Genomic DNA, 27,458 nt, shown 5'->3' with positions numbered 1-27,458 from the left:
TCATATTACAAATACCTTTATCTACTATCCATATACCACTTGTATCACCATCTCTTCGCCGAACTAGTGCACCTATACAATTTACCATTGTATTGGGTGTGTTGGGGACACAAGAGACTCTTTGTTATTTGGTTGCAGGGTTGCTTGAGAGAGACCATCTTCATCCTACGCCTCCTAAGGATTGATAAACCTTAGGTCATCCACTTGATGGAAATCTGCTACTGTCCTACAAACCTCTGCACTTGGAGGCCCAACAACGTCTACAAGAAGAAGGTTGTGTAGTAGACATCATTGCCCGGCTCCTACGCTTGCCTCCTACGTTCCGCTTTGTTCGGCTAGGTGTGCAAAGGGAGAACCACTGCGATTGTGCTTCCAACTCACATGGTTAAGCACCTCAGTGGAGAAAGCCGAAAAATGACTGTCACAATAAGCGTAAACTGGTCAATGATCCGATGACTGTGTTAAATGACGGGCCATTCATAACATTGGCCGAAGTGTTTATGGCTTGACCTCGACTATCGTCAAACACTACCGGGGGCTAGTAACTAGCCTCCCAAACTAAATCCTCAATATTTTGCTCTTGCATTAGAGCTGAGGTTTCATGATCATGCTTAGCATGACAACCCAAAGAAAGGAACCGATAGCGGGACTATTTTCTTTGAGAGACATTTCTTATGTTAAACAGTAATATAACATATGATCTCTCTGCGTACCTTTGCTTATAAAACCGTATGGCCAGATTGCCTTGTTTGTCGTAAATCTTTGCCCTCATAAAGGCTTTATAAAGTAGGAAAAAAACTCCTTGGCTACTGGTCGAGGAGGTGGAAGCCGATGGTCGGTCAACAAAGTTTTGTACAATGTGGATCCGAGCGTTAATGATGTAACGTCCTTGGATACATAGAATCATTACACATAATTTGTGATTTTACTCTGGATATCGATCCTTAATTCGGCCACCCGTGCCCACATTAAGGCTCAGGGCCTACTGGGCTTCGTGCTTATTATTTACAAATATTAAAGGGGTAGATCGATCCCCTGATCTGGTGTTGCCACCCGACCAGTGTCTCGGGGGCTACTGCATTGACAATCCAATGCAGAAAATTTAAAGTGCAATATAGTTTTCGAGGAGATTATTATCCTCAGATTGGTCGGCCGCACCCAACCTAAGTCTCGAGAACTTTGCACACCACGTTTCTATTCCTAAATATGCTGCCGAGATGGGAATTGATCCTCAGGCTGATTTTATGAATCAACCTGAGTCTCAGGGGCAATTAGGTTCAGCGGTTTGATTTTTTCCTTCAGGTACATCCCGAATATTGGGTCAACATGCACCTTGAGGGCTACTAGCTATACATCTCAGTAGAGATTACATTGCAAAATTCGAGATTAAATTCGTAAAAATCAGCCCATGGACGTGGTGGTGTACTACCTCGGATATAGTCCGGCGTTGGAGCTCGGATACTCTCCGGCGTTGGATTTTGGATTCAGTCCGGCGTTGGAGCTCAGATACAGTCCGACGTTGGTGCTTGGCTGAAAAAGATACCTCAAATGCAGTCCGGCATTGGAGCCCGGATGCAAGAGGACACCGCCGCACGGGGACAACTTCAAACCTGAGGTGGGCGTGAAAATAACAAGGCATTGATAAAGGCCGGGAACTTAAAGGGGCTCCTCGGGTACCCGACGTGTAAACTCTTCGGATGCACTTTGGCGATCCTCAAGATCGAAGATGGGAAGATTTGTTGAACCAGTTTTCAAGACCGACGACCAAATATGAAGAACAGTTCAGAAGAATCGAGGAGCGTCCCCAACTTGAAGACCGGTTCAGGGGGCTACTGACGGTGTCCTGGACTAGGGGGTACTCACCATGTCATCTCCCGATCAAGGAAGACTCATGGGCTAGTTCAGACAACCCTTGCCGCATACAAGGAAGACTCCACAAGACTTGGCGCCCAAGACGAGGACTCCTCTAAACCCTAGGCCTACGGTGCATATATAAACCGAGGCCAGGCTAGTCAATAGACAATATCTCATATTCATTACCATCTCGTGGTAGACACATGTACTCTGTACTGTCCCCATATGAATACAATCAAAAGCAGGACGTATGGTTTTACCTCCATCAAGAGGGCCCGAACCTGGGTAAAATCCGTGTCCAGGTTACCATCGCTCCAAGACGCCTAGCTTAGGACCCCTACTACGAGATCCGCCGGTTTTGACACCGACAGCTCAGCATCGCTATAGTGGCTGAATGGACCAATATGCTTTTAAAAGCAATCCTCTACTTGAGAGAAGGAGAGCAAGTTGAGGATCGATAAGGAGGACGAGATTGCAGTGCTTTGCTTTTGTGTTTCAACGCTTTGATCGAGTTGGTAGGGTGGGATGGGTCAATACGCAATGATGTTACAGGCTGATGCATGCTGCTGGATGGCCCACCCAGAGCTTAAACTGTCAAGGTCGGAAGCTACAAGGGCAAAGCAAAGTCTCCTTATTTTTGGCCGGGTCATACTCATAACCGAGCCACGGGCAAGGCCGTAGAGCTCTCGACAAGGTGAGGTAGAGCACCTTTCCAACCTTTATTTGCTAATATTTTTATGTATACATGCATGTAGTCGCTCGTTGAGATAAACCGATAGCTCCTGGAAAAAATCCCTAAAAACCTTTCCGTTTTGGGCCGTGAGGAGCCATCCTATATTGGGACCTGAGCAGTTAGGTTATTTGCTCCTTGAGCAGCGGTATTGTCCAACAACCGTCGACCAATGCCCAACCCCCAATGCGCACATCAGGCATCAATGGGGAAAGGAGAATATGCCCATGAATGAGAAAGGGTTAGGAAAGGAAAGGGGGGGCGATTTTTTGAATTTTAGTGGCCTTTTTAGAGAATGGCTTGACACTCTACAATGCAAAGATTTTAGTGACATTCTCATGTGATTAATTGCAAATTTGACAAGATATTTTGATGTAGTCGGTAGGCGTAGTACTTCTAATCCAAGTATCAACAGGAGTGGCACAAGTGCTGGAATCCACAACAATTGTCGGTCATTACGCTTATATCACATAAAATTATCGATGTGCATCCTTAATGTGAATGGACAACTATGGTTTGCCCTAAAATGTTTTTCTGCTTTAGAGTCTGCCCACCTCACACAAAAATTCATTCTTCGTCACTGATTTCTCGGGAGAGGAGAAGATGGAGGGAAACATTGACAATATTCTTCGCAATCCATGTGTGCAACCGACAAGTCGTGATTTTCATGCGACCGATAGTGCGGCGGAGGGGTCCAGGTCAGCGACAAGCAAGAGCCAAGCCTCGTGCCACTTGATGAAAAACATCGATCTTTGGCTAGTGCCTCTCAAAGTGGAACAGACGCACCCGAGGAGCGAGGGGAGATCAACCACCAGAGGGCTATGATCGGAGACGGCCATCGCATGGTGGTGAAGAAATGACTAAGGGTGGAGGTCGTCCCAACTGGTGTTGTAGAGGGCACAATCAATGCGCTCAACAGTGGGGGCGCCGCGCTCAATGGACCACGCATATCAGCGACCATGAATGTATGTATCCTTCACCTCCTCATTGGCCTTGGTTCGTCAGAATCTACTCATCATGAGCCAGTGCAGTCTGTCATTGTTTTTCTCGGTTTGATGGCGAACATGATGAAATCTCCACCAATAAGTAAAGGAAAGAAGCATACAGGACAGGTAAATACAAATACCAACACTGCCCATCATTTACCTCTACATCTTTGAAATGTTTGTACAATGATATTTGGTGCCTTGTTACAATATTTTGTCATCTAACTATAATGTATTGTTTGGCATGAATCATGCTTATCCAATAGTTCATGAAAAATTGTAGAAAAAGACATGTTGTATAGGTTGCTCGATCATTGCCTAGAGGTCGCTATCCTTATGCATCCAGTGTGGCATGATAGCGCTGATGATAGCATTCTTCTATCATGAAGCATAAGAGGATCAGTAGCTCTGCTCTCGCGGTTGCGCATGCTACACCATGTAGTCTGTCTAACATCCTAGGTAGCCACCATGCACCCATGATTGTTAGCTCTCGTAGCAGAAGGATGATGATGACCCACAAAAGTAGGGGATCTATCGTAGCCTTTTCGATAAGTAAGAGTGTCGAACCCAACGAGGAGCAGAAGGAAATGATAAGCAATTTTTAGTAAGGTATTCTCTGCAAGCACTGAAATTGTCGGTAACAGATAGTTTTGTGATAAGGTAATTTGTAACGAGTAGCAAGCAATAAAAGTAAATAAGGTGCAGCAAGATGGCCCAATCCTTTTTGTAGCAAAGGACAAGCCTGGACAAACTCTTATATGAAGGAAAGCGCTCCCGAGGACACATGGGAATTATCGTCAAGCTAGTTTTCATCACGATCATATGATTCGCGTTCGGTACTTTGATAATTTGATATGTGGGTGGACCGGTGATTCGGTACTGTCATTACTTGGACAAGCATACCACTTATGATTAACCCCTATTGTGAGCATCCACAACTACAACCGAAGTATTAAGGTAAGCCTAACCATAGCATGAAACATATGGATCCAAATCAGCCCCTTACAAAACAACACATAAACTAGGGTTTAAGCTTCTGTTACTCTAGCAACCCATCATCTACTTATTACTTCCCAATGCCTCCCTCTAGTCCCAAACAATGGTGAAGTGTCATGTAGTCGACGTTCACATGACACCACTAGAGGGATGACAACTTACATCTCATCAAAATATCGAACGAATACCAAATTCACATGACTACTGATAGCAAGACTTCTCTCGTGTCCTCAGGAACAAACGTAACTACTCACAAAGCATATTCATGTTCATAATCAGAGGGGTATTAATATGCATATTGGATTTGAACATATGATCTTCCACCAAGTAAACCAACTAGCATCAACTACAAGGAGTAATCAACACTACTAGCAACCCACAGGTACCAATCTGAGGTTTGGATACAAAGATTGGATACAAGAGATGAAATAGGGTTTGAGATGATATGGTGCTGGTGAAGATGTTGATGGAGATTGACCCCCTCCCGATGAGAGGGTCGTTGGTGATGGTGATGGTGATGATTTCCCCCTCCCGGAGAGAAGTTTCCCCGACAGAACAGCTCCGCCGGAGCCCTAGATTGGTTCCGCCAAGGTTCCGCCTCGTGGCGGCGAAGTTTTGTCCCATGAACTTGCTTATGATTTTTTCTCGGACGAAAGACTCCATATAGCCAAAGATGGGCACCGGAGGGCCACCAGGGGGCCCACGAGGCAGGGGGCGCGCCCCCACCCTCGTGGCCAGGGTGTGGCCCCCTCTGGAACTTTCTTCGCTCAATATTTTTTATATATTCTGGAAATAACTTGCGTGAAGTTTCAGGACTTTTGGAGCTGTGCCTAATAGGCCTCTAATATTTTCTCCTTTTCCAGCCCAGAATCCCAGCTGCCGGCATTCTCCCTCCTCATGTAAACCTTGTAAAATAAGAGAAAATAGGCATAAGTATTGTGACATAATGTGTAATAACAGCCCATTATGCAATAAATATCGATATAAAAGCATGATGCAAAATGGACGTATCAGATGACGTACAACTTCTTGCACTCTGCCGTGTTCCTTTAAATCATCTCATCTCTTCTACCGCTGCCTTACATCTAACCACGTGGTTGCAACTTGCACTGATCCCAAAGGTGTCGGGCGTGCCTCTAGTACTGCCACTGCCCGCTCTTCTGCTGCGCTCCAGCCTCCATGGCCTCCAACCGCCTCCCAAATAACAACATCACCCCGTCCTCTCACCACCACCCCAAACCACTAATACCACATCATCCCCACTCCACCACCTCCTAGACCTCACATCCCCTCTACTCCCCGGTGTCGTCATTTATTCGATGATTCCATAGGTAGCTACTGTTGGGGAACGTAGCATGCAATTTTAAAAAAAATCCTACGATCAGGCAAGATCTATCTAGGAGATACATAGCAACGAAAGGGGGAGAGTGTGTCCACGTACCCTCGTAGACCAAAAGCGGAAGCGTTAGGTTAACACAGTTAATGTAGTCGAACGTCTTCACGATCCAACCGATCCAAGTATCGAACGTACGGCATCTCCGTGTCCAGCACACGTTCAGCTCGATGACGTCCCTCGAACTCTTGATACAGTAGAGGGTCGAGGGAGAGTTCCGTCAGCACGGCGGCGTAGTGACGATGATGGTGATGTGATCCGCGTAGGGCTTCGCCTAAGCACTATGACGCTATGACCGGAGGAGTAAACTATGGAGGGGGGCACGGCACACAGCTAAGAGAACAATTAATGTGTCTTTGCGGTGCCCCCCGCCCCCGTATATGAAGGAGGGGAGGAGGAGGTGGCCGGCCCTAGGGGTGGCGCGCCATGGGGGGAGTTCTACTAGGACTCCACTCCTAGTAGGATTCGCCCCCCTTCCTTCCAACAGAGAGGGGAAAGGGGAAAGAGGGGAGAAGGAGAAGGAAAGGGGGGCCGCGCCCCCACCCCTTGTCCAATTCAGATTGGGCAGGGGGAGGCGCGCGCCTCCTCTTGTGGCCTTGTTCCCTCTCTCCACTATGGCCCATGAGGCACATTAACTTTCCCGGGGGGTTCCGGTAACCTCCCGGTACTCCGAAAAATCCCCGAACCTCTTTGGAACCATTCCGGCGTCTGTATATAACCTTCCAATATTTGAATATTTACCTCTTGACTATTTCGAGACTCCTCGTCATGTTCGTGATATCATCCGGGACTCCGAACAAACTTCGGTCACCAAAACACATAACTCATACTACAAATCGTCATCGAACGTTAAGCATGCGGACCCTACGGGTTCGATAACTATGTAGACATGACCGAGAGACATCTCCGGTCAGTAACCAATAGTGGAACCTGGATGCTCATATTGGTTCCTGCATATTCTATGAAGATCTTTATCGAAACCGCATAACATACGTCATTCCCTTTGTCATTGGTATGTTACTTGCTCGAGATTCGATCATCGGTATCATCATACCTAGTTCAATCTCGTTGCCGGAAAGTCTCTTTACTCATTCTGTCATGCATCATCCTGCAACTAACTCATTAGTCACATTGCTTGCAAGACTTATAGTGATGTGCATTACCGATAGGGCCGGGCCCATAGTTGTGTAAAACGTGCGGCCCACACAGGGCCCATAAAATTTGGGGGCCCCAACTTTTTTATAGGCCTATGATATGTTAGTTGTTCCTGGGCGCTGGGCCGCACGCATGGCTCTAGGCCGCTAGCGCGTGCGCGTGCGCATGGCTCTCGGCCGCTAGCTCAAGCGTCGGATCGATTAGCCGCTGCAGCGCTGCTCCCCCCCCCCCAACCAAAAAAACTGCTGCAACGCTGCTTGATATAGTAAGAATTAGGAAACGGAGATCGTCAACACTAAAAAGGGGAAACTGAATCATCAGATCGATCAACGGACCGCAAACAAGCAAAAGCACTTGCGTCGCTATGGGCTACAGCCTACAGGAAACGTGATCATCCATTGTCAGATCGATCAGCCTCGGTGACAGTTCTGACGAGTTCCGACGCTGCTCGATCGGATCATTGGAAATTGAATCGTTGGATCGATCGGCAACAATTCCAGACTCAAGAATGCCGGTGAGGAGCGGCAGGGTGACAACTCCAGACTCCAGAACACGGGCGATGGGCGGCACGAGGACAATTCCTCTGATCCTCTCGCCAAAACAGGTAGCCTCCCATTGGAGAGTCCTTTCTGATTAACTCTGGCTTCTACTCCTAATTTCTAATTACAGACTAGTTGAGTTAAATGGCACTCCCTTCATAAAGAAATATAAGAGCATTTAGATCACTAAAACAGTGTTGTAAATGCTCTTATATTTGTTTACAGAGGGAGTATCGGTTTAATTTTGTTTTATTCATGTTTTGTATCTTGTGTTTCTATAATACTGATATTGGTCATCACGAGGAAACATTAGTTTGATAAGACATTATATCATATTCTCCCTCCGTCCCAAAATAAGTGGCTCAACTTTGTATTAACTTTTGTATTAAAGTTAGTATAAAGTCCAGTCACTTATTTTAGGGTTATGTACATTATAATTGTCTTTTTAGGGTTATATACATTATGATTGCTCATTATTATTTTTAGTGAAATAGGGCCTCATTTTTTATTTTCGCACAGGGCCCTAGATTTTGCTGGCCCGGCCCTGATTACCGAGAGGGCCCAGAGATACCTCTCCGATACACGGAGTGACAAATCCTAATCTTGATCAATGCCGACCCAACAAACACCTTCGGAGACACCTGTGGAGCATCTTTATAATCACCCAATTACGTTGTGACGTTTGATAGCACACAAGGTGTTCCTCCAGTATACGGGAGTTGCATAATCTCATAGTCAGAGGAATATGTATAAGTCATAAAGAAAGCAATATCAATAAAACTTAACGATCATTACGCTAAGCTAACGGATGGGTCTTGTCCATCACATCATTCTCTAGTGATTTGATCCCGTTCATCAAATGATAACACATGTCTATGGTCAGGAAACTTAACCATCTTTGATTAACGAGCTAGTCAAGTAGAGGCATACTAGGGACACTCTCTTTTGTCTATGTATTCACACATGTACTAAGTTTCCGTTTAATACAATACTAGCATGAATAATAAACGTTTATCATGATATAAGGAAATATAAATAACAACTTTATTATTTCCTCTAGGGCATATTTCCTTCTCGTTCTGACCGATCAACCATTTCGAGACTCCCCTTCATGTCCATGATCTCATCCTGGACTCCGAACAACAGTCGGTCACCAAATCACATAACTCATATAATACAAAATCGTCATCGAACGTTAAGCGTGCGGACCCTACGTGTTTGAAAACTATGTACACATGACCGAGACACCTCTTCAGTCAATAACCAACAGCGGAACCTGGATGCTCATATTGGTTCCCACATATTCTACAAAGATCTTTATCGGTCGTACTGTAATGACAACATACGTTATTCTCTTTGTCAACGGTATGTTACTTGCCCGAGATTTGATCGTCGGTATCTTCATACCTAGTTCAATCTCGTTACCGGAAAGTCTCTTTACTCGTTCCGTAATACATCATCCCGCAACTAAATCCTTAGTCACATTGCTTGCAAGGCTTATTATGATGTGCATTACCGAGAGGGCCCAGAGATACCTCTCCGATACTCGGAGTGACAAATCCTAATCTCGAGCTATGCCAACCCAACAAACACCTTCGGAGATATCTGTAGAGCATCTTTATAATCACCCAGTTACGTTGTGACGTTTGATAGCACACATGGTATTCCTCCGGTATCCGGGAGTTGCATAATCTCATAGTCAAAGGAATATTTATATGACATGAAGAAAACAATAGCAATTAAACTTAACGATCATTATGCTAAGCTAACGGATGGGTCTTGTCCATCACATCATTCTCCTAATGATGTGATCCCATCCATCAAATGACAACACATATCTATGGTTAGGAAACTTAACCATCTTTGATTAACCAGCTAGTCTAGTAGAGTTTTACTAGGGACATTGTGTTTTGTCTATGTATCCACACATGTATCAAGTTTCCGGTTAATACAATTCTAGCATGAATAATAAACATTTATCATGATATAAGGAAATATAAATAACAACTTTATTATTGCCTCTAGGGCATATTTCCTTCAACATCTTCAACAACATCATCTCCTCTCAAACCCTAGTTCATCTCTTGTGTTCAATCTTTGTATCGAAACTATAGATTGGTACTTGTGGGTGACTAGTAGTGTTTATTACATCTTGTAGTTGATTACTATATGGTTTATTTGGTGGAAGATTATATGTTCAGATCCAATATGCTATTTAATACCCCTCTGATCTTGAGTATGATTATCATTTGTGAGTAGTTACTTTTGTTCTTGAGGTCACGGGAGAAATCTTGGTGCAAGTAATCATGTGAACTTCATATGTGTTCGATATTTTGATGATATGTATGTTGTGATTCCCTTAGTGGTGTCATGTGAACGTCGACTACATGACACTTCACCATATTTGGGCCTAAGGAAATGCATTGTGGAGTAATTATTAGATGATGGGTTGCGAGAGCGACAGAAGCTTAAACGCTAGTTTATGCGCTATTCCGTAAGGGGCCGATTGGATCAAAAAGTTTAATGCTATGGTTAGAATTTATTTTAATACTTTTCTCATAGTTGCGGATGCTTGCGAGGGGGTTAATCATAAGTAGGAGGTTTGTTCAAGTAAGAATAACACCTAAGCACCGATCCACCCACATATCAAATTATCAAAGTAGTGAACACAAATCAAACCAACATGGTGAAAGTGACTAGATGAAATTTCCGTGTATCCTCAAGAACGCTTTGCTTATCATAAGAGACCGTTTTGGCCTGTCCTTTGCCTTAAAAGGATTGGGCTACCTTTCTGCACTTTTGTTACTACTATCATTATTTGCTCATTACAAATTATCTTGCTATCAACCTACTCGTTACTTATAATTTCAGTGATTGCAGAGAATACCTTGCTGAAAACCAGTTGTCATTTCCTTCTGCTCCTCATGGGGTTCGACACTCTTACTTATCGAAAGGACTACGATTGATCCCATATACTTGTGGGTCATCAAGGCTCTTTTCTGGCGCTGTTTCCGGGGAGTGAAACACTCTTGGTAAGTTGAAATTGGTAAGAAAAAATTATTACTACATGCTGAAATTTATTGTCACTTGTTACTATGGAGAACAATCCTTTGAGGGGTTTGTTCGGGGTATCTTCACCTCGACCGGAACCACAATTAATTATCCCTCAACCTACTGGACCTACTGAAAATATTGAATATGAAATTCCTTCGGGTATGATAGAACAACTGCTAGCTAATCCTTATGCACGAGATGGAACCAAATATACAGATATGCACTTGATATATGTGGATGAAATTTGTGGATTGTTTAAGCCTGCAGGTTTACCCGAAGATGAAGCTAAGAGCATCTCCAGCCGCGCCCCCAACAGGCCCCCCGGGCGATTTTTCAGCGCCGACGCCCAAAAATCGGCCCAGTCGCGCCCCTAGGAGCCTGTTTTTCGCCAATTTGGGCCGAAATTGGCGCCGGCGGATCCAGGCCGAACCCGACGCGCTGGGGGGCGCCCGGGGGCGCCGGGGCAAGTGTTTTTGGCATGAAAGAACGGCGGGCCCGCCGAGTCAGCGACCCCTCGAGCCTCGTTGTCCTCATCACCTCGGTTTCCTGCGGGGAATCAATGCGTAGGATGCCGCCAGTCAGCCTTCCATTGATTCCTCACGGGCGGCGCGACGACGCCCCCTCTCCCGCCTCGCGTACACACGGCGCCCACCCCCGGACCGCTATAAAGCAACGCCTCCCCCTCGCATGTGACCACACACCGCCCACAGCCGCCGAACTCTACCTCTTTCTCCACATGCGCAGCCGCCGTCGATGTTCCTCCCCTCTCTCCCCGTGCGTAGCCGGGACGATGGGCGAGCGTTTCCCGGAGATGGCACGGCGGCCAATGGCTTCGGCTGCCGCACGTTGCACGAGTGGGAAGCCCACTTGTTGTTCCAGGCGAACATCCCGGCGCCTCCCTCCATGCGCGCGCCGGGGCGGTGGAAGCTCAGCGCCGGTGGCGTCGCCATCCCCCCGCTGCCCGACGTCGACGTGCGCCCCGACTACTTCGCCGACGAGGTCGACCGCGTGCGGGCGTCGCTGATGGAGGAGCAGCGGGCCCTCCCGCAGTACGCCACCGGCAACCACGAGGCGTGGGCGGCATACTTCCGGCACCGGTAGGCGCAGCGGCTCGCCTCCACCAACGGGGCGCTGATGGTGTGGGGCACCAAGAACAGCGAGGGGCGCCGCCTGTGGTGGGGTGCCCCCGGCCGCATGCTCCACTCCATTCTCCGGCACCTCGATGGTGGCAACGACCCACCGTTCACGTAACCTACCGCCCGGTCTGGAGCGGCGGCCAATCGATGCCGAGGAGGACGGCATCCTCTTCTTCCTCCTTCTCCCGCTCCTCCTCACACTCCTCCGGGGCGCCGGCGCTGTTCGGCGTCAAGGCCGAGCCCGCAGAGACGCCGCTCGGCCGCGCACCCGCAGCACCGGCATCGTCATCAATGAGGGCGGGCACGCCTCCTCCTCGGCTCCTCTCCGCTTCATCAAGCCGAAGACGGAGCCGGCCGCCGTGAAGTCGGAGCCCGGGCTCGCCTCCGTGAAGACAGAGCCCCTCGCCGCCGTGAAGACGGAGCCGGGGCTCTCCGACGAGGCGGCCTTGAAGTGGGTGCGCGAAGACTGGGCGCGGATGGAGCTAGAGCGCCAGTGCCATGCCTTTGAGCAGTTCGCCGCTCGGCGCCGGGGCCGCGGCGAGGGAGACGTCGTCGTCCTCGACGACGACAACGACGAGGACGCGCCGCCACTGGTCCGCCAGGGTGACCCCGGGTCGGGGTCCAGCAAGGGCGACCGCGTGAAGGAGGAGAAGGACGATGATGACAATGGCGATGGTGGCGACGGCGGCGACTTCGCCGCGCTCAGCGCGTTCTTCGACCCGTAGTTGCGGCCATTGTTTTTTTTAAGTATTTTTAGTTTCCTATGTAAAAAACTATTTAAGTTTCCTAAGTAATGTCATGTTTGCCTAATTATAGCCAAAACTTTGTCCCACTTGCCGAATTTTAGCCGAATTCGTTTTCAAAAAGTATTAAAAACGCCTTTTGGGGGCGACCCTGGGGCCGGCGGCTGGGAACCCGAAAGCACCTAGGCCGATTTTAGCGTCGGCTCGCCCCCAGGCGGCGATTTTACGAGCCGCCTAGGGGGCCAACGGCTGGAGATGCTCTAAGAAGAAGGTTTTTCCATTATCTTTGAAGGGAAAAGCATTGGCATGGTATATGCTATGCGATGATATTGGATCTTGGAATTGGAATCGATTGAAATTGGAGTTTCACCAATAAATTTATCCTATGCATCTAGTTCATCGTGATCGGAAATATACATGATAAGTTTTTTGTCGCTCTATGTGTTGGGGATTTGGTCGGATATGCAACTTGTGTTGGTCATTTGGCCGGATATGCAACTAGTTGATCATGTATTTTCTATCTTGGCTAGCCGTGCGGTCACATTGTTCCTAAAAAAGGAGAATAAGCACTTCCTCTTCATGCATTATTTGTTGAAGTTGAATGTGCATCCGAAGTGGCTCAATGTCGTCGTCAATTTCGTCAAGACCGCCGCCATGCCCAATGTATCTGAATATGGTGATCCAACAAAAGGAGGCCTTGCACCAGCCAAAATGATTGCTAGGGATCGGGAAGGAAAGTGGGAGAAGGAGAAGGAGAAGCGAGAAGGGCCAACCAAGATGATAGAGAGATTTGAGGGCATCAATGACGAACAAGGAAGAGACATGCGTCAGGCACAATAATGTGGAGGAGGAAAAGGAGGCCGAGAGGTTTGACAAGTTCATCGTGGTGGCACTAGGAAGAGACATGCGTCAAGCGCAATAACATGGAGGAGGAAAAGAAGGCCAAGAGGTTTGACAAGTTCATTGTGGTGCAAGCCAAGGTGATAAAGCTCCAAAAGAAGAAGATTGAGCTCACGACCGCTTCGAAGGAGATTAAAATGTTGACCATGAAAATGTCGGACTTGGATATCAATGTGGCGAAGATCATGCAAATATACCATGATAGGATGTTGAAGCTTTTTGCACGGACAATCCCGCGCACTCGGCCGCACAGTGAAGAATTTGGCTCGGACTGAGAGGCAAAACTGAGTTTTTTGCACGGACAATCTGGCGCCTTTTGGTTGTGATTGCATATGTAATATGTTTGACAAGGGCATACAACTCCCTACAAAGAATAGGAGCATGCAACTCTCTCTTTTTTGACACTTTATAGGCGCATGCAACTTAATTAGAATTGTGGTGTGTTTTTTTTTGACATGATTAGAATTGTGATGCTTAATTTTGGTGAGAGTGAAGTGAGTATAATTAAGCACCGTCCGCGGACCGAGTTGTCTTTCTGCAAACACTGGGCCTCGAATCCGGGCGCTGGCTAGAACATAATTGGGCTCATGACTAGGATCACATGCAAGGCGGAGGAGGCACCCCATGGATCATGGATGGATGTCAGCCTAAAACAACACACGAGCAACGCAACGCAAGGGCACGCCAGATCCAGCGCGGTCGTCAGTCAGTGAGTCAGTACAAGCAACTAGTAATTATTAACAAGATTCGATCAATATACGTACTCGGCCCCCTCTATATTTGAATCCTGGCTCCGCCACTGGGTCAGTAGGTGGGTTGGTTCCATGTGACTCAAGCCAGAGCGATCCCGCGCCAAACGCCACCCTTCATCAAGTTTTCTAAGCGCGAATGGTCCCTGTCCGGCGCACCCTACGCCCAGTACAATAATGCGTCTGGGCCGTATCGCGCTGCACCGCTGCGATCAATCCAAAATCTTTCATTTTCTTAATCCTTCGCCTTGCTTTGAGTCGCATTTCAAGCTCTGCTCTCGCCGAGTTAAACACACTCCACACTCCACACTCCACACTCCACAGCCGATGGCTCGGCTGTACAAACTCGAGGTGGCAACAACGGTATTGTATCTGCGTAGATTTGTTTATGATCATGTCTAGAGATGCCGTCGTACAGCGTCGCTTTTGGTTTGGAGTGGAGTGAAGTGGACACTGCATCGAGATGCATGCAAGAACAATATAGAATTGGTGGGTGGCGGTGCCCTTTCGGCCCAGCGACAACACGCACAGAGCAAAGCACCGCTGGCAATGGCATCCAAGATCTAGTACTCCACCGTAGTGGTAGTGATGTTTTGAATCTGCCACCCTGCTTTCCGTATTCTATCACGGAATGTGGGAGGCAACATTATTGCTCTGTCTCCCCTGTTTTCGCAAGAACAGATCAGATCTTCAACAAGGCAGGCAGATCCACATCGCAGCTACGTACTACTCGAAATGTGTTGTGGAATGAATCCAATGAATGAATTCGAGAAGCACTAGTATATCACATAAATTACAGCATACAGACCAACAAGAAAACCAGAGAAGAAGAAGAAGAATTGAGTGTTCATCAATCAAGAAGAAAACAAGGAAAAAGGAAGAAGAAAGAATAAAGCCGATGGACATACACATCATCAGATCACAGTATCGGTACAGGGGATGCGTGCTGAGTGCTGAGCGCACCGCACCGCACCAACTCGATCACGCACAGTGCAAGAAAGATGGCACCACCACCACCTTGTGTCGTTCCTCTCGGATCGGATCGGATCGGATCAGATCAGAACATGGCGCCGAGGACGGCGGCACCGAGTACAGCGGCCCACCTGGCGACGCCGGAGAGGGACGCGGCGGCGGACTTCTCGGTGTCGTCGTCGGCGGTGGCGTCGTCGGCCTCGGGCGCCTCGGCGATCCCGGCGGACTTCTTCTTCTTCTTGGGCTTGGACTTGGTGGGGGCCGGGGCCGGGGCGGGCGCCGGGGTGGGCGGCTGCGGGCCGAACAGCTCGTAGGGGAGCGGCATCTTGTCCACGGAGTAGACGGCCAGCGGGAAGTCCTTGCTCACCACGCTGCCGAGGAGCATGTTGTTGCCCTTGACGCCGGTGGAGACGTTGACGTTGTTGCCGGAGGGCTTGATCTTGTAGGTGTAGGGGCCGGAGTGGCCGGACGCCTGCGTGCTCACCTTGCCGTTGAGGGTGCCGAGCATGGAGAGCGAGTAGAACCTGGGGAGCACGCAGTAGAGCACCATCTGGATCTGCTCCTGCGACGACAGCGTGTTGAAGGTGCCGGCCTTGAGCCCGTCGAAGGCGGCGTCGGTGGGGGCGAAGATGGTCAGCCCGTTGTAGCTGTCCGTCAGCTGCGCGTTGATCTGCGTCTCCACGCGGGTCTCCTTGAGCAGGTCGCAGAACTTGTCGTACCTGCCGGACTTCTTCAGCAGCGCGATCACGTCCGTCGGCGGCTTCCCGTCGGCGGCGGCGGCCCCGGGCGCGTCGGCGGCGGCGGGGGCGGGCTTCGCGGGCGCCTCGACGGCCGCGGGCGCGTCGGCGGCCTCGGGGGCCGGCTTCACGGGCGCCTTCGCCTTCTGCGCCGACGTCATTGCCGACGCCGCCAGGAGCAGCGCGGCCACGAGCAGGATCCGCGACGCCGACGCCATTGCCGTGGTGGTGTGCCGCCGGGCAATGGGTTGGTGGGTGGGGTGAGGAGGGGCTGGTCTGAGAGGGAGCGCGATCTCGCAGTGCGTGTTTAATAGACTTATAGTGGCGGTGGGTGGCGACGAGACGGGACTGGTGAGAGTGCGAGGTGGGCTGGGAAGATGCGCGCGGTGGAAATTCCTTGCGAGCTAGCTAATCTGACAGCAACTTTCTCTCGTATTTACGCTCCGTGGCCGTGGGTGATGTGATTCACGAACTACCTTGAGTGCCTGAACCCGAAACGAATGCCAATAAACATTTTTTTTGAGCAATCCACGTAATTTTTCACTGGATTCTCAATGCACACGCCCTAGCTAGGTTACTTGGCTCTGCGTTGCTTGTGTATCGGTAAAGCTATCTGGCGAGGGTTCGCTGGGGTTGAGATCCCAGCAAACGCCCCCAAAAGCGCACGATCCAAATCCAATGGTTGACAGTTTTCGACGATTTTAGCACTAAAAGATAATTGTCAGGCATTTTCTAAAACTGTTCTAGGAGCATCTATAGCTGGACTTGGCCAATCCGGCCCTGGCACGGCTCATATGTTGGCTTCCACATCCACGTCCCTCATATCCGAAACCCCAACACAATGCAACCCGTGCAACGCTACGTATTAACATGATTAACACGCCGGATCACCATTACATCGCCTAACAAAAGCACATAGTTCATCGAAGTTCATCAGCTAACAGTGCAAATGCATACTACAAATACTTAAAGCATAGGTTAAACATAAATAAAACGGGCAAGAGCGGAGGAAATCACCATTTCCTCGTCGGACTCTTCCCCTTCCGGTCGTCGGCACGGCCGTGCCCCTCCTCCATATTGGCGTCGACATGTGAAGGTGCGTCGAGCTAGAGGTGGAGCCGTCTGTCAGATTGGAGTCGGAGTTGCACCTTTGGCCCGACAGCCTGCGGAGCAAACGGCCCTGATCCGTCGCATGGGCGGGCCATCTTCGCTTTCGCTTTCGCCGCCTCCTTGTTTGCCTCGCGCTCCGACAACTCGATGGCGAATCGGAGCGCCTTGGCATTCTTGCGGCGGAGGCGTCGCGTATCCGTCTCCGCCGTCTTGAGAGAGCGATGGAGGACCGACACGAGGAGTGTAACCTCCAAATCGACTAGCGCGCGGTCAGCGCCTTCCCCGCCGCTGCCCTCTCCCTCCCCCGCTGCCGCTCAAGCCGGGCTGCTCATGCCTCAGACTCGGGTGTCCTCGTGCATGCAGGCGCCGGCACCGGCGCGGCTATGCCCCTTCTCCATTAATTAGCCCCATAATCACAGCTTCGCCAGTCCTGACGCCGGCGCTGGCGGGGCTGTACGGACGCATCTAGACCGCTCCGTATTTGGGCTGGATATGAGGGGCGCCGAACAGCCCGAACGTTTGAGTACGGTTCAAGGCGGCCGACTGAGTCATTTTTCATAACCGGGCCGTCTGTCCGAGCGTTTGAGGCGGGTTTAAGACGTGCTCGCGTACTGCGTGTAGATGCCTCTGATGAATTACCCAGTAGCTGCATGTGGCGGTGAAGCCAGGCAGAACCCAGGGTGGATGTGGATGCTTTACCTCCAAGCACAAGCACAAGGCTCAGAAAGAGGACTGTACAACATGTTACCGATCAATCCTGCGTGTATGATGACACTTCTTTCTGTCGGCCGGGTGAGTGGCTCGTAAGTATGTCCGATCTGAAAAGTCCAGTTGGACACGCATATAATAAGTACCACTTACTAGTATAGCATATTCATATTCATCAGTTGGTGGTACGAATGATTGCGGTAGGAAATGTGTACTTTCGGGGGCAACATGCATGATGCTGAGTTTCTTTCAGGAAAAAATATATAAATCGTCGGCACGCAAAGCTGCTGGTGCTTCGTTCATTTGCACCGACAGTATGCGTGTGCGCGTGCGTGTGCGCGTCGTAGTAGAGACTCGCCATGAGAGGGTCGTGGTTGGCTCTAGTGCAATCGGGCTGTCCACGTCGAATCATTGATGGGTCGACAGCGCCCGCCCAACGTACTCCCGTCCGGCTTCTTGCTTGCCACTTTGGGGCCGTGCCCGCCTCACCTCACCTCACGTCTCACGTCGTGTGCTACACTCGTCTCTAATCGTACGTGACTCTGCATTTGGGTGCTCTGTATTTTATTCTCGGCAAGAATTTGGGTGCTGGTCGACGGAGATCGGGTAGCCGTAATATATTGCCCTGCTGGGGCGGGAACGCGGTCGCCGACGCAAAAGTGGCGTACGCAGCATGCAGCAAGGGGGAGAAAGAGATCGACGGCGACGGCGACGGCGCAGCGACGGGGACACGACGTCCGATCCGCCGACTCCTCCCTGGCCGAGTAGTATCTTCGAGGACACGTAGTGCAGCACGTTCACAGGCGCCAAGTTAACGGGGCCACACTCTACATTGTCCGCGGCGGCTGCTATGAGCCTACGAATGAACAAACAAATCCACAGCACCTGCATGTTCTCCGCCGTATCCCTCGACGTTACGGTACATGCATACAGCTGTGTTATCTCATGTGGACATGTGCGTGCGTACATACGATACGCCCATCTCCTACTCTGAACTAGTAGCCCATCTCCTGTCATGTGCGTACGTACGTTACGTGTACGTACAAGGGGGGAGACCGACGACTACCGTCCGTCCACGTGGCGCGCAAATCTGGATCGCGAGCTCGCAAAGAGAAAGAAAAACGGGCGAGAGGTGGCCGGGCGCTGGGTCGATAACAAATGGTTTCTTCCAGCGCAGCCATGCACAAGCTTGTGATTTAGCGACAGCGAAAGCCCACCGGAACCTGGCTGGCATCATGTGTGCGAGCGTGTCACTGTCCGTCCACCCGTCTCTCTCCTCCGCTCTGTCCTCGCTTGTTGTATGCACTCTGCAGTCTCCGCCGCCCCACCAAACCTCCCCCGTGGTCTCGTATAACCCACGAGAATCACACCGACTGACTGAATTAGGACAGGTTTCATGGTAGGCTCTTGCATTTTCCACGTATGAGGCAAACGCACTGCTCGGAGCGTCTACAACCGCGATGGGCAAATCCGCCGCGTCCGCGGGCACTGACGATCATGCTTCAAATAATGTCATCCATATCCAGACACCTCAATTATCATATCTTAAATCTATACAAACTCATGCAACATTACGCACATCGTCCTGTTACTCCATCCCTACTAACATGCCATCGTATTATCAAAATTTGGCATGTTTGGCTATGGTAGAGATCATCCACTGCTGCCCTTGCCTTCCCGGCGCCTTTGCTGTCCTTCGTACGAAAGTGTCGGCTGAAGACACATGTCAGCAACCGTGATCGTCAGGAGGGAACAGCGAAGGAATAGGGGCTGTAATCACAGCAGGCTAGCTTTAGTATTCTAGTTCTGGGCCTTGGGCCGTGTGGGGTGTAATGGTTAGCGGGCCGTGGCCGCGCGAGCGGTGTGTACTTATAGACCAGGGTTCAGTCGAGCAAGACAGCGAATCTGTAACAGGATAGTCGCTCAGTCTAATTCCCCATTCCCCATTTCTTTCTTCTACCTCACGTAAACTCCATCTCTGTAATAAAATTCGAATTCAGAGTGGTTTATCTAGTGATTGTGATCCTTACCTAGTAAGGTCATCACAGTTGGTATCAGATTCGGGCGATCGGCGGCGGGGAGGCGAATTGGGCTCGTCGGCGCTTTGGTTGGGCTCTCCCGTAAAATCCCGGCTCGTCGACGGAGTTCGCGGAGGTGGTGGGTCGGGTGCTTCGTTCCAGCACCGGCGGTGGAGAGCAATCAGGGCGGCGGAGATCATTCGGCAGCGGATCCAGGTACGCGCTCAGTTTCCCGGTGATTTTCAGCTGGGTGTAAAATTCCGAGGCGGCGACCAGATTGGCGCTGCAGTGGAGGCGTGGGAGGTCGGTTGCAGAGGACAGGGCGCGTGCGGAGACGGTGAGCGGCGCCCCAGTACTCACTGACCTGGGCGGTGGTAGGATCCAGGGGGCACCACAGCTCCTCCCAAGGCCAGTGTGCAGACAGAGTTGGTCCTAGGCTCCATGGAGGCATTTGAGACAAGGGTGATGCAGTGGCTGGAGGTGCTATCAGATTTGGGAGACAAAATCGGCCGCATCGATGAATTTTTCACCAGGATAGAAGAATTGGATCAGAAGTTCAACACGCAGGTGGAACGCATCGATGTGATTCAGAGCCGTTCAGAGCAATGTCAATTTGACTATGAAATCCATTGGAGAGGTAAGGCAGGACCAGATGGCAGCAGCCCGTGATCAGTTACACAAACAGGCGTCACCCACAGTTTCACCAGCGGGGAATGAAGGCATATTGGGGTCACCCCCGCAAATAACATCGCAACTGAGGAACCAAGCACCGATACCCAATGCGCCGCCAGTTCAGAACAAGTCCTAGCCCAATTTGGATAAGTAGAAGAAGGCATTTGTGTCTGATTGTCAGGATCAGCATCCGTGTAGACCGTGGATGCCCAAAATGGACTTCCCTCGTTTTGATGGCACTGATGTGCGAATTTGGCTCGATGGATGTGAAGCTTATTTCTCACTGTATGAAATTCCGGAGTTCTTCAGAGTCACATCAGCTTCCCTGCATTTGTATGGTGATGCGGCCAATTGGTTTCATGCGTATAAACTGACTCATCAATGGCCTAATTGGCATGAGTTTCGCTCTGCTATGATGTCAGAGTTCGATGTCAATGTGCATAGACACAAAATGAAAGAGTTGATGATGCTTAAACAGTTTGGGTCAGTGGCTGAGTACAAAAGAGAGTTTACGCAATTAATTTACCAGTTGCTGATGTATGAAAACACAGTTAGTGACACATTCCTGGTAACTAGGTTTGTGTTGGGTCTGAGAGAGGAGTTGAGAGCTGCGGTGGAGATGCAAATACCAGCTACAGTCAGCGAAGCTGCGATGTATGTTGGTATTCAGGAAGAGGTCTTGGCCAGAAGCAAACATCTTAAATGGACAAACCACAAAGCAATGGGTCCAAAAACTTATTACAAGGCTCAACCAGTGGTGGTAGGAGATCTATGGAAAACTAGATAGCTCAAAGAATTCAGAAGGGCCAATGGGTTGTGTTTCAGTTGTGGGGACAAATACATGCCGGGCCATTTGTGCACTAAATCTGCACCTCAAGGGGCTGTTCAAGCAATGCAAGGGGCAGATCCTGACATCCTATCTGATGAGTTACTAGATGCTATTGTGGAACAAGAAACTGCTCTGGCAGACATGCAGATTTCAATCAATGCACTATCAGGAGCTGATCATCCCCAGACTGTTAGGTTGAGAGCCCTGGTTGGCAATCAGGTGGTGTTAATTTTACTTGATTCTGGGAGCACTCATAGTTTCATTGATTCTTAAATATTATCTAGAGTTCAAGTCACTCATCAGAAGTTGCAATCACCATGGCCAGTAAAAGTAGCAAATGGAGAGAAGTTGCAATGTTCTGCGTTTGTGCCGGAAATGCATTGGTGGGTACAGGGGCATACCTTCAGTTATCCTCTGAAGGTATTGGACCTGGGAGGGTATGATATGATCCTTGGTATGGACTGGTTGGAGCAATGGGGAGAAATGACTTGTCAGTGGAAGGAAAAATGGGTCAGATTTAACTATCAGGATCAACTCATTACTCTGCAAGGAATTACTAAAAGCGAGAAACCCGGTTTACAAGAATTGTCAGTGGAACAAGCCATGAGATGGCATAGAGGGAATGACATTTGGGACACTGCCTTGCTGGTCCCTGTTCATAACACTAAAAGCAACACAATCCATCCCGAAGTTCAAGTTGTCATTGATGAGTTTGCTGATGTGTTTAATGATCCAAAGTCTTTGCCTCCCACTAGAGCCCTGGATCATGCTATCCATCTCATACCTGGAGCAGCACCAGTGAATGTCAGGCCATATAGGTACTCTCCCTTGCAAAAGGATGAAATTGAGAAACAAGTGGCAGAAATGTTAGAAGCTGGCTTGATTACACCTAGTGTCAGTCCTTTTGCCTCTCCTGTGTTGCTAGTCAAGAAGAAGGATGGCACTTGGAGGTTTTGTGTGGATTACAGAAAGTTAAATTCCATTACTGTCAAAAGTAGGTTTCCAATGCCAATTGTGGATGAACTACTGGATGAACTTGCAGGCGCTAAATGGTTTACCAAGTTGGATTTAAAAGCTGGCTACCACCAGATCAGAATGCTACCTGAAGACGAACATAAAACAGCTTTCATAACCCACAATGGTCACTATCAATTCAGAGTTATGGCATTTGGTTTAGCCACTGCACCTGGAACTTTCCAAGGAGTAATGAATTGGTGTTTTTCCAAAGGAAACAGAAAGTATGTGGTCATTTTCATGGATGACATACTGGTGTTCAGTGAGTCCTTGGAGGAACATGTCAACCACTTGAGAGAGGTGTTCCAAGTGTTGAGAGAAAATCAGTTCTATGCCAAACTCAGTAAGTGCACCTTTGCCCAGCAGAAACTGGAATATCTGGGGCATATTATCTCTGATGAGGGGGTAGCTACAGACCCTGAGAAAACTAAAGTGATGATGGATTGGCATGTACCCCAAAATGTAACTGAACTGAGAGGGTTTCTAGGTCTAACCGGATACTATAGGAAGTTTGTCAGGCACTATGGCATTATTGCAAAACCACTAACTCAGTTACTGCAGAAAAACAGCTTTGCTTGGTCCGATGAGGCCCATCTGGCATTCGACAAGTTGAAATTGTCCATGTCCACCACTCCAGTGCTTGGTTTGCCCGATTTCAACAAACAATTTACAATTGAAACTGATGCTTGCTCCACTGGGATAGGAGCAGTTCTCATACAAGATGCTCACCCTATGGCCTTCTACAGCAAAGCTCTAGGCATCAAAAATCAGTGGCTGTCAATTTATGAGGAGTTTTTGGCGATCATGATGGCAGTAGAAAAATGGAGAGCATATCTCCAGAGAGGACCCTTCATTATTAAAATAGATCATTAGAGTTTGTGTCAATTGGGAGATCAAGTGTTGACTTCTGACTTGCAGAGGAAAGCAATGACCAAACTGGTGGGGCTGCAATTCCAATTCCAATACAAAAAGGGTAGTGAAAATACGGTGGCTGATGCCTTGTCTAGAGTGGGTCACTTGTTGGCTATCACCACAACTTCACGGAGTCAGCCAGTATGGTTGCAATAGGTATTGAACTCATATGAAATGGACCCTCAAGCCCAACAACTGCTGCAGCAGCTAGCAATAGCTAATGACAATGTGGAAGGATTTTCCTTGCAACAAGGGATTATTAAGATGCAAGACGGAATTTGGATAGGGGCAAATTATGCTCTTAAAACAAAGCTCATTTCGGCCTTCCATGCAAGTGCTCTTGGGGGCCACTCGGGTATACAGGCCACCTTCCAAAGATTGCACAAGTTGTTTGCTTGGCCTGGGTTAAAAGCTGATGTCACTGAGTTTGTGCAACAATGTGATGTTTGTCAAAAAGATAAGCATGAATACTGTAAATATCCCGGGTTGCTGAACCCTCTACCAGTTCCCGAAGGACCCTGGCAACAGGTAGCTATGGATTTCGTTGAAGGGCTTCCCAAGTCCGCTGGCTAACACGTGATACTAGTGGTGGTGGACAGATATACCAAGTATGCCCACTTTATTCCTCTCAAACATCCATTTTCTGCTCCGGTGGTCGCAAAAGTTTTTTTGGAAACTATTGTGAAGCTGCATGGACCTCCTCACACAATAGTTTCTGATAGGGATCAAATTTTTACAAGTCATTTCTGGAAAGACTTGTTTAAGCTGTGGGACACCAAGATGCACATGACAACATCGTATCACCCACAGACCGATGGTCAGAGTGAAAGGGTCAACCAGTGTTTGGAGATGTATTTAAGATGTGCAGTGCATGACACTCCTCATAAATGGCACAATTGGCTGCCTCTGGCTGAGTTTTGGTATAACACCAACTTCCATACTGCCTTGGGATCCTCACCGTTCAAGGCCTTATATGGGTACTGAAGGAAATATGCCCTAGAGGCAATAATAAAGTTATTATTTATTTCCTTATATCATGATAAATTTTTATTATTCATGCTAGAATTGTATTAACCAGAAACGTAATACATGTGTGAATACATAGACAAACAGAGTGTCACTAGTATGCCTCTACTTGACTAGCTCGTTAATCAAAGATGGTTATGTTTCCTAACCATGGACAAAGAGTTGTTATTTGATTAACGGGATCACATCATTAGGTGAATGATCTGATTGACATGACCCATTCCATTAGCTTAGCACCCAATCGTTTAGTATGTTGCTATTGCTTTCTTCATGACTTATACATGTTCCTATGACTATGAGATTATGCAACTCCCGTTTGCCGGAGGAACACTTTGTGTGCTACCAAACGTCACAACGTAAGTGGGTGATTATAAAGGAGCTCTACAGGTGTCTCCCAAGGTAAATGTTGGGTTGGCGTATTTCGAGATTAGGATTTGTCACTCCGATTGTCGGAGAGGTATCTCTGGGCCCTCTCGGTAATACACATCACATAAGCCTTGCAAGCATTGCAACTAATGAGTTAGTTGTGAGATGATGTATTACGGAACGAGTAAAGAGACTTGCCGGTAACGAGATTGAACTAGGTATTGAGATACCGACGATCGAATCTCGGGCAAGTAACATACCGATGACAAAGGGAACAACGTATGTTGTTATGCGGTCTGACCGATAAAGATCTTTCTAGAATATGTAGGAACCAATATGAGCATCCATGTTCCGCTATTGGTTATTGACCGGAGATGTGTCTCGGTCATGTCTACATTGTTCTCGAACCGTAGGGTCCGCACGCTTAACGTTATGATGACAGTTTCATTATGAGTTTATGTATTTTGATGTACTGAAGGTTGTTCGGAGTCCCGGATGTGATCATGGACATGACGAGGAGTCTAGAAATGGTCGAGACATAAAGATCGATATATTGGAAGCCTATATTTAGATATCGGAATCGTTCCGGGTGAAATCGGGATTTTACCGGAGTACCGAGGGGTTACTGGAACCCCCCCCCCCCCCGGGGGTTATTGGGCCTACATGGGCCCTAAGGGAGAAGAGGGAAGGAGGCAAGAGGTGGCCGCGCGCCCCTCCCCTCTCTAGTCCGAATAGGACAAGGAGAGGGGGGCGGCGCCCCCCCTTTCCTTTCCCTCTTCTTCCTCCTCTTTCCCACTTCTCCTTCTCCAACTAGGAAAGAAGGGAGTCCTACTCCCGGTGGGAGTAGGACTCCCCCTTGGCGCGCCCTCCTTGGCCGGCCGCCCCCTCCCCTTGGCTCCTTTATATACGGGGGCAGGGGGCACCCTAGACACAAGTTGATCTTCGTGATCGTTCCTTAGCCGTGTGCGGTGCCCCCCCCTCCACCATATTCCACCTCGGTCATATTGTAGCGGTGCTTAGGCGAAGCCCTGCGACGGTTGAACATCAAGATCGTCACCACGCAGTCGTGCTGACGGAACTCCTCCCCGAAGCTTTGCTGGATCGGAGTCCGGGGAGCGTCATCGAGCTGAACGTGTTCCAAGAACTCGGAGGTGCCGGAGTAATGGTACTTGGATCGGTTGGACCGGGAAGACGTACGACTACTTCCTCTACGTTGCGTCAATGCTTCCGCTTCAGTCTACGAGGGTACGTAGACAACACTCTCCCCTCTCGTTGCTATGCATCACCATGATCTTGCGTGTGCGTAGGAATTTTTTTGAAATTACTACGTTCCCCAATAGTGGTATCAGAGCCTAGGTTTTATGGTTTGATGTTATATGCACGAGTAGAACACAAGTGAGTTGTGGGCGATATAAGTCATACTGCTTACCAGCATGTCATACTTTGGTTCGGCGGTATTGTTGGATGAAGCGGCCCGGACCGACATTACGCGTACGCTTACGCGAGACTGGTTCTACCGCCGTGCTTTGCACACAGGTGGCTGGCGGGTGTCAATTTCTCCAACTTTAGTTGAACCGACTGTGGCTACGCCCGGTCCTTGCGAAGGTTAAAACAGCACCAACTTGACAAACTATCGTTGTGGTTTTGATGCGTAGGTAAGATTGGTTCTTGCTTAAGCCCGTAGCAGCCACGTAAAACTTGCAATAACAAAGTAGAGGACGTCTAACTTGTTTTTGCAGGGGCATGTTGTGATGTGATATGGTCAAGACGTGATGAGATATAAGTTGTTGTATGAGATGATCATGTTTTGTTGAAGTTATCGACAACTGGCAAAATCCTTATGGTTGTCTCTCTATTGCATAAGATGCAAGTGCCCAATAATTGCTTTACTTTATCGCTATGCGATAGCAACAGTTGCAAGAGCAATTGTTGGCGAGACGACCATGTGACGACACATTGATATAGATCAAGATGATGGAGATCATGGTGTCATGCCGGTGACGATATAGATCATGATAGTGCTTTGGAGATAGAGATCAAAGGCGCAAGATAATGATGGCCATATCATGTCACATATTTTGATTGCATATGATGTTTATCTTTTATACATCTTATCTTGCTTTGATTGACGGTAGCATTATAAGATGATCTCTCACTAAATTTCAAGATAAAAGTGTTCTCCCTGAGTATGCACCGTTGCCAAAGTTCGTCGTGCCCAGACACCACGTGATGATAGGTTGTGATAAGCTCTACGTCCATCTACAACGGGTGCAAGCCAGTCTTGCACACGCAGAATACTCAGGTTAAACTTGTCGAGCCTAGCATGTACAGATATGGCCTCGGAACACGGAGACCGAAAGGTTGAACATGAATCATATAGTAGATATGATCAACATAGTGATGTTCACCATTGAAAACTACTCCATCTCACGTGATGATCGGACATGGTTTAGTTGATTTGGATCACGTGATCACTTAGATGACTAGAGAGATGTCTGGCTAAGTGGGAGTTCTTAAGTAATATGATTAATTGAACTTAAATTTATCATGAACTTAGTCCTGATAGTATTTTGCAAATCATGTTGTAGATCAATAGCTCGCGTTGTTGCTTCCCTGTGTTTATTTTGATATGTTCCTAGAGAAAATTGTGTTGAAAGATGTTAGTAGCAATGATGCGGATTGGATCCGTGATCTGAGGTTTATCCTCATTGCTGCACAGAGGAATTATGTCCTTGATGCACCGCTAGGTGACAGACCTATTGCAGGAGCAGATGCAGACGTTATGAACGTTTGGCTAGCTAAATATGATGACTACTTGATAGTTTAGTGCACCATGCTTAACGGCTTAGAATCGGGACT

At 48.6% G+C, this 27,458-nt stretch overlaps 1 protein-coding gene across 1 annotated transcript; it reads right to left on the bottom strand.

The window, feature by feature from the left end:
- Positions 1-14,992: 14,992 nt before the first annotated feature.
- LOC125529034 (fasciclin-like arabinogalactan protein 12) lies at positions 14,993-16,245 on the bottom strand. Its single transcript, XM_048693445.1, has one exon. The coding sequence runs from the start codon at positions 16,160-16,162 to the stop codon at positions 15,293-15,295; it is 870 nt and encodes a 289-aa protein (XP_048549402.1). The 5' UTR covers positions 16,163-16,245; the 3' UTR covers positions 14,993-15,292.
- Positions 16,246-27,458: the final 11,213 nt, after the last annotated feature.

This window comes from Triticum urartu, chromosome 1 (assembly GCF_003073215.2).
Source record: "Triticum urartu cultivar G1812 chromosome 1, Tu2.1, whole genome shotgun sequence".
Lineage (NCBI taxonomy): Eukaryota > Viridiplantae > Streptophyta > Magnoliopsida > Poales > Poaceae > Triticum > Triticum urartu.
This window is presented reverse-complemented; position numbering and strand designations above follow the sequence as displayed.